The sequence below is a fragment of the Gossypium arboreum genome, chromosome 10, assembly GCF_025698485.1.
Source record: "Gossypium arboreum isolate Shixiya-1 chromosome 10, ASM2569848v2, whole genome shotgun sequence".
NCBI lineage: Eukaryota > Viridiplantae > Streptophyta > Magnoliopsida > Malvales > Malvaceae > Gossypium > Gossypium arboreum.
In genome coordinates this window covers 95,642,394-95,660,617 of record NC_069079.1, presented here as the reverse complement: position 1 = coordinate 95,660,617, position 18,224 = coordinate 95,642,394, and the positions used below count along the sequence as shown (strand labels likewise).

Here is an 18,224-nt window from a genome sequence, read left to right as displayed (position 1 = left end):
AAAAAGGATAGTGTTTTGATGTTTTGGATAGAAATATTAGAAAGGGGAAAATATGAGCTACCTAAATAGATATATGTGAATTTAAAAGATGGTATGAACAAATGTGGAGTTTTGCTAGTTTAGGATTATTCGGCCAAGTGTTTATGTGGTGGAAATTAAGTGTTAAATGAAATGAAAATGATATTATATGGGGGTATGTATATTCGGCCATATGAGTAAATATGATAGGCATGATTTGTGTTTTGGAGATGTGTTTTGATGTTGATTATATGATTCAAAAATGAGGTATGTTAATGATGAAATATAATCGGCCATGGAAGTAGCTCATTTTGGAAGTATGATTCGTGGATGTTTTAGAATTGGCCTAAGTGTTTTCGTCATTAACATATATATATATGATGCCGAAGGTATGCCTGAGGAATTGGTTAAGTACATTGTTGTTAAATGCTTGTTGTTTTGTATAATTGTTGCCTAGCTACTAAATGAACTTAGGATATTATGGATAAGTTCAAGAGTGACAAAATTGAAATGAAGTAGGCTTGTGCGAATGAGTTTGATGGCTAACGAAAATTGTTAAGTGCTTAGTTAATGTGCATATAAGTAAGTGAAGTTATGTTATAATAGAACTAAGTATGGCTAGTAAAGCCTATTTAGTTTTCTTGCTATGTTTGACCGTAAATATGATACATATTTAAATCTATTGTTCTAGATATAGATTAAATGATATGTGATTGCCAAATGTGATTGTTAAGTGAATAATATTAGTTAAGTACTTAAGCAAATCTATTGTTTTACTTAAGCTTAAGCGAAAGAGGACCAAAGTTGGATAAGGAAAGGGAAAAAGTGATCGAATAGCCACCGAAATCGTTCGACCACATCCGAGGTAAGTTTTAAGTGATTAAACATTGAGTAAATTCAATCATAATAGGACATAATGAGTTGATTTAATAAGATATGATGTGGCCATGATATGTCTTAAACCCAAATGGTAAGTTCATAAGTGTTTGGACTTGGAAATTTAAGAGCAAATTGTAATAATTTGCTTGGACAGCAGCAGTAATGTGATTTTAGAAAATCACTATAAATTGTTGGTATGGAATTATAGGCTGAATAAAATATGTAATCAAAGCTTAGTTAGTCTAGTTTCTTATAAAAGAGACCGTGGAAGCAAAGAAATTTCCTATAAAGAGATATTTAAAGTTGTGCGGGACAGTGTTGGAATGACTCTGAAATTTCCTGTTCTGTTTTTGGAAAATCATTATAATTTGTACAAAAATGGTTATAAGATAAGATTTATATGCTTGGACTCCTTAATGAGTCTAGTTTCAAATGGAATCAAATATAACACATTATGAATTCTGTACAATGAAAAATTTGATTCGTAGAGAAGAGTGGTCAGATTAGTCAAACAGTGAAACAGGGGAAACTTTAAGAAAAATCTGGTATTGATTGGCCAAACCAAAAATTCTGAAATTTTCATGGATGGAAGATATATGAGTCTATATTCATAGAAAATTAACGGCAAGTGATTTGGAGTCTTGTAGCTCCGGGTATAAATAATTTAGTGACCATAGCTCAGGAAAACAGCTCGTAGCGAATATGTGATTTTGTTGTAAACATGGATAAAAACTTGTTTTAGTTGCTCATAAGCTATTGATTGATCCCATACTTGAATTCTAAATTGTGATATTTTAAAATGATACATGAGTGTTAGATGGATCTTTGATATCAAAATTTGTGAAATTGTAAGCTTATGAGTATTCGAATATGAAATGATAGTATGGCGTGAAATTGAATTATTCGTTGGAAAATGATTGATGTAGATTCGGCCAAGACCAAGTCTGTACATAATAATATATGTGATAAGGCCTAATGGCCGATGTGATGAATGTGAAAATGTATATATATGTGATAAGGCCTAATGGCCGATGTGATGAATGTGAAAGTGTATATATATGTGATAAGGCCTAATGGCCGATGTGATGAATGTGAAAATGTATATATATGTGATAAGGCCTAATGGCCGATGTGATGAATGTGAAAATGTATATATATGTGATAAGGCCTAATGGCCGATGTGATGAATGTGAAAATGTATATATATATGTGATAAGGCCTAATGGCCGATGTGATGAATGTGATATGTATATGTGGTAAAGCCGAATGGCTAATGTGAATGTTGTAACATGTGATTAAGTGTACATGAAACTTGGAAATATGTTCCAGGTGAGACCCGATGACTACGTGTGGAGATTATGTCCGGGTACGACCCGATGACTATGTGTGGAGATTATGTCCGGGTAAGACTTTGTAATAAGAATTGCTTATAAATATATGCAATGCGGAAGGTTAAACAGGTATGTACTCCAAGTTTATATATGATGCATACGAGAGCAATCTATGGGACTATTCCTATGATTATGTGACATCGGATTAGTGTGAGAGGTTATGTGAAATCATACGATATATCTATGTCACATGAGCTCACTTTTATGTGAGAGTTTATCTGCCTATTGTATATGATGAGATGTGCATATTCGGTAAAGGGATGGTATGCCCGAAGGAAGAGTGAAATAAAAATACGAACAACTATGTTATAATTTGATTGTTATCTGTTGACACTGCTTAAAACTTACTAAGCATTGTAATGCTTACTCCGTTTACTCTGTTTCCTCCGCCTTATAGGTCTCATTGCTGAAGCTACAGTGCTCGGGATTGTCAAGAACTAGTCACACTATCACTATCCACTGTTTGGTACTGCTATGTTTTGGAATATCTTATGGCATGTATAGAATAGACTAGTAGTGAGAGGATATTTTGGTTAATGTATAGGACTACTCTTTCGTTTGTTGGTCATAGACCCTTTGATTTTGTATAAATTTGGATAGCCATGCGAAAATGGCTTGTATACACTTTGGCATGGTATCATAATCATTTTGTATGTTGTTCATTAAGAGATGTGGAAATGTTTGGAATCGATTAGCCCTTGGAATGGTTAATCGTGATCATCTTTTGTGCCATGTATGCTAAAAGGGCTAGTTGAATCAAGGAAATTATGAAGTAGGTAAAATCTACCTTAAGGACAGAGGTTGACAGCTGCAGTGATGTGGATGTGAAAAATCACTAAAAATAATAGGAATGGAATTAAATAGTGAATAAATTATGTAAATAAACCTTGATGAATTTACTTTCATATGGAAGAAACGAAACGGTCATATGAGTTGTATGTTAAGAGATATTTAGGTTTTCGTGAAACAGGGCCAGAACGGTTTCTGGATTCCCTGTTCCGAATTTGGAAATTCATTGTAAATTAACCAGAGATAATTAGGAGTCATTACATATATGTATAGATTTCTCTTTGAGTCTAGTTTCTATAGAAACAAACGGTATCAGTATTGAAGCCCTGTACAGGGAGATATCCAGGTCGTAATGCATGAAGGTCAGTGTAGTTGCACCCTGTAACAGGGGAGACTTTAACTAATAAACTGTACTAATTGGCCTGACCAAAAATTCTAGAAAAAAATTTGTAGATGTATATATGAGTCTAGTTTTAGAGAAAAATTACAAAACTGGTTTTCGAGTTTTGGAACTCAAGATATGATTTTTAAGGTGACAGTGACGCAGTTAGCCAACTGCCTAGAAAATTTTTAAAATGGACTGTGAAAGTGAATGGTTTAAGCCGTTAACCCCTCGTGTCCGACTCCGGCAGCGGACTCAGGTACGGGGTATTACACACCTCCTCTGTCTCGGATACCTACCTGGTGCCCAGCTTCCATTCACTTTGTTAACTCAACAAAATATATGGTTTTTAAAACGCTAAAACGGAATATAGGTTTTCAACTCCAATGTGGCACGTCAGATTTGGCCATAACGTCTGGGCTGGGTTTGGGGTGTTACAATGAGTCCCAATTTCTAATAGTCTGGTTTAGGCCCTAGTCGTAATAGTGTTTCGAGACCACAAATTCGAGTCAAAAAATATTTTAATATTATTTTCCGTGCTTATTATATGTGAGTTGACATGTGTGAAAGTTTTGCATGAAAATTTGATCAATTGTGTGCTCAATTTGATAAAAGGACCTAATCACGTAAAATGTAAAAGTTGCCTGCTATTTGTTAAAGTGCCTATTTGATGTGTCTCTTTAAATGTGAGGTCCTTATGTTGTAAATAGACCATTGATATATTAAATGGACATTGTTAGGCAACCATTACATGTTTAAATGTTTATTATAATAAGGTTAAAATTGTAAAAGATGAATTAATGTTATTAATTAAAGAAAACATGATATTTGCTTCATATTTTCATCATTTGGCCTATTATATCAAAGAAAAAGAAAAGAGAAAATCTTGCTAGGGTTCGACACTATTAAGCTTTGAATTAGGTATGTTTTTGTTTCGATTTTTGATAATCTCTACATTTTTGTAATCGTTGCTCTGTATACTATCAAGCCCATTTCTCAATTTCTGATTTTATTGATGATTTTTAGTTGAGCCATTGATGAAATTATAAGCTTTGTGAAGTTAGTTTTTGGTAAATGAAAGATATGTTTTGGGTTAAAATGTTTTGTATTTGAATTTTTGATGAATTTGAGTAATTTGGACTAAATTGTGAAATTTGTAAATCGAGGGACTAAAATGTGAAATAATTGAAATATGAAGGCTTGTATGAACTATAGGAATATTCAGCCAAGCATATGTCTAAAGAAATTTTGTTCATTTTGTGATTTTATGAATTCGGGACTAAATTCTTAAAATGTGAAAATGTGAGGGCTAATTTGTAAAATGCCCTAAATGTGTGTTTTTGAATTGATTTGAATGAATGTCAGTTTGAATAAGTTAAATTTGAATTTATATAGATCAAGATTTAAAGAAAATAGAATTAGATCGGGGAAAGTCGAAAGTCGTCGAGTAGCCGATTCTGTGTATCCGAATCAGTACGACGTAAGTCTATATACAAATAAATGTATTTGAAATGGTTTATTTATGGTTATATGCTATTGAATAATGATAAATGGCTTTATGCCTTGAATATGAGATATCTGAGAAAGTATCGACAAAGTTTTGACGTCTGAAAAGCCCTATACGGACCCTAGGAATAGATAGGATACATATGTCATGACATAGGATCCGATATGTGTTTTCATGTAAGACCATGTTTGGGACGTTAGCATCGACTTATGATTTATGTGTAAGACTGTAACACCCCTAACCTGTATCCTTCACCAAAGAAGGGTTACGAGGCATTACCTATCATAGAACAAATTAAATAGACTTTCATTTCAATACTAATGATCTAATAAAATTTTAAACGAATCTAACATGCTTCGATTCTATAATTCATACAATTTCCAAATTAATGTTCAATCATTATAACCAAGGAATCATGGCAATCGAATGCTTAACTTATAACCAAGTATATTTCATATCATATACCAATCATATATTAAGACATCCACTCATATAAATATAATTCATTAGCTACCTTTCGAAAACACTATTTATAAATATGCACTTCTTCACTATTTACTAAGTCAAGCCAAACCCCATATATAAGGCATATTTTAAACACAAATATTTAACTTAACAACTTATCCTTTAATAACCGAATCATGAATAAACATATCATAAGCATATAAAGGTATATTTTACCTATTGTTATCCAACTGTACACACCCCTTTACCATTTCCAAAATACATATGCATAGTCAATCTTTTAACTATATATTCGGTCATAAAATTTATTCTTTGATAATTCAACCAAATACACAATTTAACTCAAAACTAATTGTATCATTTATAACCGTACCTAAATGACCATCAAATAAATTACAAAACATATTCATACTTTAACATTTCAAATTATACCTTAACAAACAATATGCAAGCTATCACATATACACAACCTAGCATATATGAGCATATGTATTATATCAAAACACATCATTTACCATTTATCTCACTTAAGCTGAATTTTATAATCAACCACCACACAAAATATTCCACAAATCTATTATATCAAAATGAGCTACTTTCATGGCCTATTATATTTCATCATTTACACATCTCATTTTAGAATCATATAACCAACATCAAAAACATATTTAACATGAAACATACTGTAATACCCCAAACCCGGCCTAGAAGTTATGGCTGAATCTACAGATGCCACATTGAAGTGTTTTTCATAAAGTACGATATTGTAAAAACGCATTCTCAATTTATCCTCTTTGTGTGATCTTAAAGATGTTCATTTAATTTAAAACTCAAGTCCTTTAGCAAAATGTTAATCATATTAAAATTGTTATTACTTTTTAAAATATTGTTTGTTGCAGAAGCTTTTAAAATATGTTACGTAAATGTGGTGTTTTGAAAAACATTTATCTTTTGAAAACCCACCTCCTATTGCTAGCATCTATAAATCAAAATAAATAAAATCACAAATTAAAGATTAAAAATTTAAAGAGGCCCTATTACATCAAAATACCTAAATTAAATTACTTATTAATTAAAGGTCGAATACGGAGGCATGTGCGGTTGAATAGCCACTCTGAGTCCCTCGTAGCACTGATCCGTTTAAGATTGGGGATTACCAGCACAGACAAATAGAAAGGTGAGTCTACGAAAACACAGTTTGTAATCCCTTAATAAACAAACAGTCAGTCATGCAGTAAGCAAATACATTCTAGGCCTAAGCCTGTATCAGTAACAATTCAGTTTCAGTTAGAACCTTAGCCCATTACAGTATCGGTATCAGTATGGGCCTTAGCCCATTTCAATGTCAGTAATAGTAAAGATATGCAATCAGAAATCCTACCCAACCAGCCTCAACACTTCATTCCGTCTAGCCCTACATTCCATGTGGGGATAAAACCAACCCACCCATCCCTACACTCCAAAATAGCACCCGTTGCGGCACTAAATAGTATTTACAGCAGAGCTGCCAGTGCAGTACACTTCCTCCAATCATAATAAACCCATCCCCATGCAACATATCATAATATCATGCATGTATGCAATATATATTTAAAATGGCATGCTTAATCAGTCATACATCTTATAATGGCATAATAGTCATTTTACCTCATAGGGGCATAACAGCCATTCATGAATTTGGGGTCTAGGTAAGCTTATCGGCCCCATAGTAGGTCCACAGTCGTCTCGGGTGACCGGTGCAACCTTAACAGTCAAACAGTGAAAATGGGCCCAAGGCCCATAATGCTGGCTCATGTAGGCCTACACGTTCGTGTGGCCCACCTAGCCCAAAAATGGCCTTGGCCGTGTGGGTTACATAGCCAGGCCCAATATTCACCACACATAAGTGTGGTTTACCCATGTGTGGCCCACGTGTTTGTGAGGTCCACACGACCCATTTCAACCCAATATGGCCCAGAACGACCTAAGCCTATGAAATCCCTCATGGTGGCCTCTAAGATCAAACACCCATGTTTATATGTTTGGATTACCACACGAGTGAGCGTACGCTCGTGTAGCGTCGATGGTCTCTTATTTCAGCTTTTGCCGATTTATGAGTAGAGTTTGTGTTTTAATCACACCTGTTTGGGAAAACATGTGAATAGCCCACGAGCACCAAAACCTACATTCAATCAAGACCTTCCATTAATCATTTGACAATTGGGTTAACAACCCCTTTTTAAACACTTATCCCGAAACATCATTAATACTTGCCTTGGTTGAACAAATGTAGCTTAGCCCACTTAAATCACTGACCAAGATTGATCACCCAATACTCCTAGCAAATCGGCAATAAAATAAGGTGTTAGATACAACATTAGTACGATAGAGGGAGAAAAGAAAGAAAAAGTCGAAAGGGCAGAAGCCGAGCATGGACCTACAGAAAATGGAAAACCAAGATTCGAAGAAAGGAGCAGTAGGCCTACGCCCAACACGAAATCCGGAAGCACTCGCTTTGACAGAGGCAACCCCTATCAGAAAATGGCAAAACAAGAAGATGTTAAGTGCAAGATTAAAAAGATAAAAAGGGAGAAAGGGAGAGAAAGAGCATAACCGAATAGTTGTATTACCACCTAGATCGTCAGAGAACACATAAGAAACAAGAAACAACATACAAGGGGTGAAAGAATGAGTAATATTCAGTCAATGTAACAATATGAAAAAAAAAAAGAGGGGATCTGTTAATACAGAAAGAATCGAAGGAGAGGGAGGAGAAAAGAAGAGAAGAGAAATCGATAGTAGATTAAGAAGTTGTCAAAAAGAATTGAGAGATGGGAAGCAAGGTCATTCGGCGATAGAGGAAAACAAAATGAGAGAATGAGAGGAGAAAGCAATCGATCAACCAAAATAATTTTAGGGAAAAACAAATTCGGGAATAGACTAAAACGAGCAAAACCCGAAGGATCTCTAGCAGCAATCGATCCCAAAAATAGAGAAACACGAAAGGAGGAAGAGTAATAAAAACCTAAAAGAAGAACTTCAGCACCAAGGAGTGAAAGAAAAGAACCAAAACAAAAAATTCAAAAACTGAAAGTGAGAAGGGAAGAATCATATTAGTCTCTAGCCGAATTTTGAGTGCCTAAAGTTCAAATTTCGCACAACTCCTCCACAAACTTACATCCCAAATTTTCCTCCTAAATTTTCTCCATCATAATCTCCTCAACCACCCATTCAACTCCACTCCACTCAATAGTGTTTCGGTCAACTTCTACTACCCACACAGCAAAGGCAGTAAAATAAACACTCATTTTGTATCGCCAAGTCTCGAAGCTCAGACCCTATGTAACACTCCACACGCCCCTTTCCCTTGCACCAGCAGGCCTTTCGTGACATGTTTTACTCACATTTATTTAAGAAGCCTACTGACTAGAGACAAGTTTTATTCAAGTAAGAAACAAAATTTTTCCACAAGCCAAGGCTTAAACCCAAGACTTCTCAAACCCTTTCCAGCACACTTAACCACTGAAGCAGATAGACAGTTGTGTCACAACCATGCAAAAATAATTATTTAAGATTTGGGGCGTTACAACTCTACCCCTCTAAAAGAAAATTTCAGCCTTGAAATTTACCTGGTCAAAATAGATCAGGGTACTGTTGTCGAATCGCCTCTTCAGGTTCCCACATGGCCTCCTCCAAGCTGTGATTGCGCTAAAGCAATTTAACTAGTGGGATGGACTTTTTCCTTAAAACTTTCACATCACGATCTAAAATATGAACTAGCTCTTTCTCGAAAGTCAGATCCAGCCTAACCTCAACCTCCTCAGTCGAAATAACATGCATGGGATTAGAGCGATAGTGCCTCAACATAGAGACTGGAACACATCATGAATCTAGTCTAACTCTGGAGGTAACTCAAGTTGATAGGCAACCGGTCCCACACGCTTCAGTATACGGTAGGACCCAATGAACCTAGGGCTCAGCTTGCCCTTCCGTCCAAATCTCAGTACCTTCTTCCATGGTGAGACCTTGAGGGAAATGAAATCCCCCATAGAATACTCAATCTCCTTACGTTTCAGATCTGCAAACGACTTCTGTCTATCTGATGTCACCTTCAGTCGATCCTGAATTAGTCTAACTTTAGCCTCGATAGCAAAAACTAATTCAGGGCCCAGAACACGTTGCTCAGCCAAGTCAGTCCAAAACGAAGGAGTACGACACCTACGACCATATAATGCCCAGTACGGTGCCATTTGTATGCTGGACTGGTAGCTATTGTTATATGCAAACTGTGCTAACGGCAAGTAATCCTCCCAACTGCCTCGGAAATCAATTACACAACTCCGTAAAATATTCTCCAGTATCTAAAGTACCCTCTCTGACTGACCATCTATTTGAGGATGGAATGCAGTATTGAAGTCCAACCTTGTACCCAAAGCCTCGTATAACTTCTTCTAGAACCGATACAAGAAGTAAGGATCTCTATCAGATATTATGGAAACTGGTACCCCATGCAGTCTCACAATCTCAGACACATACAGCTTATCCAGCTTCTTAATGAGTAATCAGTACGAACTGATATGAAATGAGTAGATTGGGTCAATCGATCCATGATGACCCATACTGAATCCTTCTTAATAGGCGTTAGGGGTAGCCCACTAACAAAGTCCATAGTCACTCTCTCCCACTTCCAAAGTGGAATATTAACTGGCTGAAGCAACCCTGAAGGTAACTGATGTTTAGCTTTAACTTGCTAGCAGGTTAGACATTTACTCACAAAGTCGGTAACCTCACCCCGGCCAATAATATAACTCACGAAGGTCTCGGTACATCTTATTTTCACCAGGATGCATAGCGTAAGGGCTACTATGTGCCTCTCACAGTATAGATTGCCTCAAATCAGTATCCTTCGATACATAGATTCTCCCACTGAAATAGAGTACCCTTTCGCTATTCAGTCCAAAATCTGATGTGACACCACTTTCAATCCGTTGGAATCGAGAACCCAGTGACTCATCCTCTAACTATTTACCCCTAATCTATTCAATCCATGTCGGTTTAACTTGGAGCTTAGCCAACAAGCTACCATTATCAAATAAATTGAGGAGAGCAAGCATCGCCCTCAGATCAGTTATAGCCCTACGGCTTAGTGCATCAACCACCACATTGGCCTTACCAGGATGGTATTCAATCGTACAGTCATATTATTTTAGCATCTCAATCCATCTACGCTACCTAAGATTTAGCTGCTTCTGAGTGAGAAGATACTTGAGGCTCTTGTGATCCGTGTAAACGATACACTTCTCACCGTACAGGTAGTCCCTCCAAATTTTTTGTGCAAAAACCACTGCAGCTAGCTCCAAGTCATGTGTCAGATAATTCGCCTCATAAATCTTAAGCTGACGAGATGCATATGCAACCACCTTACCCTCTTGCATCAACACACATCCCAACTCAACATGTGATGCACCATTGTAAATGTGAACTCTTTCCCAGACTCTAGCTATATCCAAACAGGAGCCTCAGTCAAAACTTCCTTAAGCTTCTCAAAACTCTCTTGTTGCACATCAGTCCAATTAAATGGCACACCCTTACGCAACAACTTAGTCAGAGGTGCAACAATCAATGAAAACCCCTTAACAAATCGTCTATAATACCTTGCCAGTCCCAGAAAACTACGAATCTCAGATATTGTCTTAGGCATCTTCCAGTCTAGAACAGCTTCAATTTTCTGAGGATCAACCCTAATCCCTTCAGAAGATACCATATGATGCAAAAATGTTACCTCTCGCAACCAGAATTCACACTTATTGAACTTGGTGTATAGTTGTTTCTCCCTTAGAATCTGCAGAATCACTTAGATATGTGCATCATGTTCATCTTCAGTTCTCGAATACACCAGAATGTCATAAATAAAAACTACTACGAACCGATCCATATAAGGCTAGAACACTCGATTCATCAAATCTATAAAAGCCACTGGTGCATTCATCAATCCAAACGGCATCACTAGGAACTCGTAATGACCATAACGAGTCCTAAACGCGGTCTTATACACATTAGTCTTTTTAACCCTCAATTGATGGCAACCCGATCAAAGATCAATCTTAGTGAAAACTGAAGCTCCATGAAACTGATTGAATAGATTATCAATTCTCTATAAGGGGCACTTATTCTTAACAGTCAATTTATTCAATTGCCGATAATCAATGCACATACAAATGGATCCACCCTTCACAAACAAAACCGGTGCTCCCCACAGAGACACACTAGGTCGGATGAACCTTCGATCTAAAAATTCTTGAATCTGAGCCTTAAGCTGCACAAGCTCCTTCGGTGCCATTCTATAAGGGACGATGGACACCGGAGCTGTACCAGGCAGGAGCTCAATCCCAAATCAACTTCACGATTTGGAGGTAACCCAGGTAGCTCATCGAAAAAAATATCCAGAAAGTCTTTAACTATTCTGATATCCCTAACAGAAGAAATCTCAGAATCTGAAACACCGATGTAGGCTAGATATGTCTCACAATGCTTACGAACCAACTCTCGGCCCTTAATACAGATATCACATTTGACAAGTAGTTCCGACGGTCCCCAATTATAATTACCTCCTCATCCTCTGTGGTCCTCAATACCATCCGTTTAGTAGTATAGTCCAAGTTTGCCCGATGTTTCACCAGCCAATCCATACCCAGTATTAAGTCAAATTCTCCAAAAGAGAGTTCCATCAAACCCGCCAAAAGGATGGTTCCTTGAACCTCTAAAGGTACATCTCTGAACAATTTATCTACCCTCACTGACTGCCCTAATGGACTTAATATAGTAACCTCATTGGTATTGCTCTCAATCATTATACCCAAAGTCTTAGATTCAGTGCATGCTATATAGGAATGAGTAGATCCAACATCAATCAATGCAGTATAAGGTACATTATGGATAAAGAACGTACCCGTGATAATATCTGGGGAATCTCTATCCTATCAGCACTGTGCAGCGTAAACCAGAGTTGGCTGCCTCGCCTCAGTATGATCAACACCTCTACCTAGTGCCCTCTATCTATGACCCATACCATTTCCACCTCTGGCCTAACCACGGCCTCTCGGTGGCTGCTGAACACCCCACTGTACATTACCCAAACCAGTAGCTTGCATCTGCTTGGGCCTCAGTGGACAATCTCTGATACGGTGCTCTAATGATATGCACCTCAAACATGCCCCAATCCTTTTCCAGCACTCGCCTTGATGGCGTCTAGCACAATTTGCACAGGGCTGTGGTCCAGTAACAACAACAGGGGCCCCAACTCTAACTGGCCCATCGACTCTGCCCTTTTTCTTAGGCCTTAGAAAAGAACTTGAGGGCCCTGAATCCCTCTTGTTCCTACATCTTTCCGTTTCATGGTTCTGGCGCTCAGCGCGCTTCATATCCTCGACGATCTTTGCCTTATCTACTAATGCAGCAAAATCTCGCTCTCTCTATAGAGCTATCAGAACCCTTAGACTATCCTTGAGGCTGTCCTTAAAACGAACACACCGCTCATACTCAGTTTCCACTATCCCACGCACATAGCGGCTTAATTGTAAAAATTCGAGCTCATATTCAACAACTAATTTATCCCCTTGAGTCAAATTCAAAAACTCTCTCCTCTGGGCATCCACATAACTAGCACCCACATATTTTCCCTGGAAATCAGTCTTGAAAAATTCCCAAGTCAACCGATCAGGCTGAGTTCCCTCTTTAACTGTAAGCCACTACTGATAAGCTTCATCTCACAGCAGTGACATTGCACCTTTTCGTTTCTTCTTGAGGGTGCAGTCGAGGTTGTCCATGATCCTCTTTGTGGCCTTAATCCAATATTTTGCCACATTAGGGGAAACTCTAGCAATACCCTTAAAAATCTCAGCCCCATTAGACTAGAGTCATTCTGTAACTGACCTACGGCCCACAATAACAGTACTGGTCCAGCAACCCTCTCCAGAATTCTTAACATGGCTTGGGACAATGCGTCGACCCCAGCTGCGTGATCATGAGACCTCGTCTCAGTCATAGGTGAAGCCGGTGCCTACCTAGCTTCAACATTAGGCATATGATGTAATATCCTAATTTTGGGCCTAGTCGAAATAGTGGTTTCGTGACCACAAAATCCGAGATATAAATAATTATTTTATGATTATTTTAAGGTCTATGATATGATTGCATGATTGTGTGAAAATTTCGTGAAGAAATTTTATGCATAAAGTGCTTAATTTGAAATTTGGGACTAAATTGAATAAATTGCAAAACTTGTGTTCTAGAAGTATTTTGCATAAAATTGAATTAGATTATTAATTAGAGGTCCTTAAAGAGTAATTTTACCAATTTCTAAGTCTATGGACAAAATTGGACATGGATGGAATTTTGGAAAGTTTAGTAGTAAGGGCATTTTGGTCATTTAGGGTAAAATGAATTAAAATACAAAATTAAAAGCCAATTTTGCTCATCTTCAACCCCATGGCCGAATATAGCAAGGAGAAACCATGGCTAGGGTTTTTCAAGATTCCAAGCTCGATTGTAAGTCCGTTCTAGCCTCGTTTTTAATGATTTTTACGTTTTTGGAGTCCCTAGCTCGATTTAGCTTATGCTAGCAATAATTTAACCTAGGGTTTATATTTGGAAAAATACCCATAGGTGAAATTTGTGTATTTTGGTGTTTTATGATAGAATATGAGGTTTTAAATTATGTTAGACAACTTGTGCTACTCGGTTTTAAGTGAAAACGAGCAAAAGGGCTTAATCGGTAAAAATACCTAATAGTCATAAGTACATGTTAGAGTGAGAATTTGATGTTGCCATAGAAGGAAAAATGATCAGCATGTCATAAAACATAAGAAAATAGGCTGAATTTTAATTTACGAGCTTTGGGGCAAAAGTGTAAATATGCAAAAGTTTAGGGCAAAATTGTAATTTTTCCAAAATATGATTTTGGGTCAATTTGAATAATGTGAGTCCTAATTAGACTATATTTTAAATGATAGAGCAAGGAAAACTGAAATTGGGCTAAAATGGGGAAAATACCAAGTTGTGGACGAAATGGTAAAAATAGCCATTTTCAGCATCGAGGTAAGTTCATGTGTAAATAATGTAGCATAATTGTTATTTTAAGTTATTGATATTAATTTTGTGTTATGCTGAATTTTATTATGAAATGTATGCTTTGTGGTTAATTTCAAATAATATGTAAATTATGTGAACTACTTGTTAAATATAATTGTTACCGAGTATTGATTTCGGCATTCTACTAAGACGACAAGGATAAGTGTTCGAGGAAAAGCCCGTTTGAACCTTAGTAATAGATTAGGATACAAGTGACATGTCACTAGGATGGTTGAGCATCCGAACTCGTTGAGTTGAGTCCGAGTTCACTTATGGATGCGAATGTCCGAACTCGTTGAGTTGAGTCCGAGTTCGTGAGATGTAACTAGGCATCCGAACTCGTTGAGTTGAGTCCGAGTTCACTTATGGATGCGAACGCCCGAGCTCGTTGAGTTGAGTCCGAGTTCACTTATGGGCGGGTTACATGATTGCTTGATTGCATATGTGGCACTTATGTGCAAACTTTCCATGTATCCGAATTATATTCCGATGTGTTCAACGGGTAAAGTTCTACTCAAATGGAGGAATACTCAAGATGAAAGGGACGTATTGGTAAGTGTTGTGAAATGGATAATTTGAACAGGTATGTACCTAACCCTCGGGTTGAAAACTCGATATAACAACAATATGGTAAGATGATAAATGAAAAGGTGATATGAATGTCTTGGTGATGATTATGCAAATGATGTTTTATGTTTGCTTATATGGTTATGTTACTTGCTATTTGCATGTGAGCTTACTAAGTATTTATGCTTACTCCTCCTTTTCATTCCTTGTAGTGTTGACAAGCCAGCTCGAAATCGGAAGCGGTCGGAGGCACGCTCACACTATCCGTATACCATCTTGGCGTAATGGCTTGTATATTTTGAGTATGGCATGTATAGCATTATAATCATTTTGTATATATGGTCTTATGATATGGTTATTGAGTGGTATGGAGATAGAAATGCTTGGTAATGATTAGCCATTGGAATGGCTAATCATGATCATATTTGGTATTATGTATGTCAAATTGCTAGCTAATCCATGGAAACCATGAAATAGGTAAAATTTACCATAAAATAGATTCAGACAGCAGCAGTGACGTGAGTTTGAAAAATCACTAAAAATATTAGAAATGGAATTAAATAATGAATAAGTTATGGAATCGAAGATTGATGAGTCTATTTTCATATGGAATAAGCAAAACAGGTATATGAGTTATATTTTATGAGATGTTTAAATTTTTGTAAAATAGGGCCAGAGCGATTTCTGGATCCCCTGTTCTAAATTTGGAAATTCACCATAAATTTTACAAAGATAATTAGAAGTCATGCTTTATATGTACAGATTCCTTATTGAGTCTAGTTTTATTAGAGATAAACGGCATAGTCATTGAAGCTCTGTACAGGGAGATATCTGATTCGTAATACACAGAGGTCAGAGTAGTTGAGCCCTGAAACAGGGGAGACATTAACTAATAAACTGTACTAATTGGCCCAACTAAAAATTCTAGAAAAAAAATTAGTAGATATATATATGAGTCTAGTTTCAGGAAAAATTTACGGAATTGGATTTCGAGTTTTGTAACTCGAGATATGATTTTTAAAGCGACTGTGATGCAGTTAGCCAGCTTGTCTGGAAATTTTAAAATGAATTGTATGAGCTGTTTAATTAATGAATTAAGTCCGTTAACACCTCGTGTTCGACTCCGGCAACGGTCTCGGGTACGGGGTGTTACATATGACCAGATGACGAAGACCCAGCCCGAACACCTTCACGGCCTTCGCCTCGACCTCTTGCACCCCTTCCACGAGTACCTCTGGTGCTCATTATCGATTTACTCTTTATCTGTATTAACAATTTTATGCATCATTTTATAGTTCCAATGTTTATTAACGGATATTTTATGGAAAAAAAATTAGTAATTCAGAGTTCGTTTTCACAGATCGAAGTCTTACTACAGTTTTGGTTTACCCTAAATAGAGTATTTCAGTATAGTATACTACCTATAATAGTCTCAGCATTTTAGTTTTAAACAAGCAACAGTTTTTAAAAGACTTATAGAATCGGCGTCGGAGACTCGGTGTACCACATATTCAGTAAAAACATTTCAAATACTTTCAAATAATTTGAAACAGTCCTTCCAGAAATTTCAAGTTTTAAAAGAAACCTAAATCTACAGCCCAATTTTGCAACCTGGCTTTGATACCACTAAATGTGACACCCCAAACCCGGCCTGGACATTATGGCCGAATCTGGCAATGTCACATTGAAGTGTTTTTCGTAAAGTATGATATTGTAAAAACCCATTCTCAATTTATCCTCTTTGTGTGATCTTAAAGATGTTCGTTTAATTTAAAACTCAATTCATTTAGAAAAATGTTAATCATATTAAAATTGTTATTACTTTTTAAAATATTGTTTGTTGCGAAAGCATTTAAAATATGTTGCATAAATGTGGTGTTTTGAAAAAAAATTATCTTTTGAAAACCCGTCTCTTACTACTAGCAGATATAAATCAAAATAAATAAAATCCCAAATTAAAGATTAAAAATTTAAAGAGGCCTTATTGCATCAAAAATACCCAAATTAAATTACTTATTAATTAAAGGTCGAATACAGAGGCATGTGCAGTTGAGTGGCCACCTTCGAGTCCTTTGCAGCATCGATCCGTCTAAGATTGGGGATTACCTGCGCAGACAAGCAGAAGGGTGAGTTTACGAAAACTCAGTGTGTAATCCCTTAATAATCAAACAGTCAGTCATGCAATAAGCAACTACAGTTTGGGCCTAAACCCGTATTAGTAACAATTCAGTTTCAGTTAGAGCCTTAGCCTTTATAGTATCAGTATCAATGTGTGCCTTAGCCCATTTTAGTGTCGATAAGAGTACAAATATGCAATCATAAATACTACCCAACCAGCCTCTACACTCCACTCCGTCCAGCCCTATACTCCATGTCGGGATAAAATCAACCCATCCATCCTTACACTCCAAAATAGCACCAATTGCGGCACTAAACAGTATTAGCAGTAGAGCTGCCAGTACAGTACACTTCCTCTAATCATAATAAACCCATCCCCATGCAACATATCATAATATCATGCATGTATGCAATATATATTTAAAATGGCATGCTTAATTAGTCATACATCTTATAAGGGCATAATAGTCATTTTACCTTATAGGGGCATACCAGTCATTTATCAATTTGGGGTCTAGGTATGCTTACTGGCCCCACAGTAGGTCCACAATCGTCTCCGGTGACACGTGTAACCTTAACAGTCAAATAGTGAAAATGGGCCTAAGGCCCATAATGCGAGTTCATGTGGGCTCACACGCCAGTGTAGCCCACCTAGCCCAGAAATGGCCTTGGCCGTGTGGGTTACACAACCTGGCCCAATATTCACCACACGTCAATGTGGTTTACCCATGTGGGGCCCACATGCCCTTGGGGCGCACACGGCCCATTTCAGCCTAATATGGCCCAGAACGGCCTAAGCCCATGAAATTGCTCTTGGTGGCCTCTATGATCAAACACCCATGTTTATGCATTCGAATTACCACACGAGTGAGTGCACGCCCATGCAACGTTGACTGTCTCTTTTTTTGGCTTTTCCCAATATACGAGTAGAGGCAGTGTTTTACACACACCTGTCTGCGAAAATGTGTGAATAGCCCACAAGCACCAAAACCTACATTGA

General features: G+C 37.0%; 1 protein-coding gene across 1 annotated transcript; it reads right to left on the bottom strand.

Annotated features, from left to right (window-relative positions):
- Positions 1-7,718: 7,718 nt before the first annotated feature.
- Positions 7,719-12,831, bottom strand: LOC108487668 (uncharacterized). The gene is made up of 8 exons (XM_017792043.1): positions 12,543-12,831; positions 12,019-12,290; positions 11,783-11,962; positions 11,070-11,252; positions 10,487-10,578; positions 9,418-9,628; positions 7,852-7,941; positions 7,719-7,748 (listed from the first exon to the last, which is right to left on the bottom strand). The coding sequence occupies exons 1-8, from the start codon at positions 12,829-12,831 to the stop codon at positions 7,719-7,721; spliced, it is 1,347 nt and encodes a 448-aa protein (XP_017647532.1).
- Between the last annotated feature and the right edge of the window lie 5,393 nt (positions 12,832-18,224).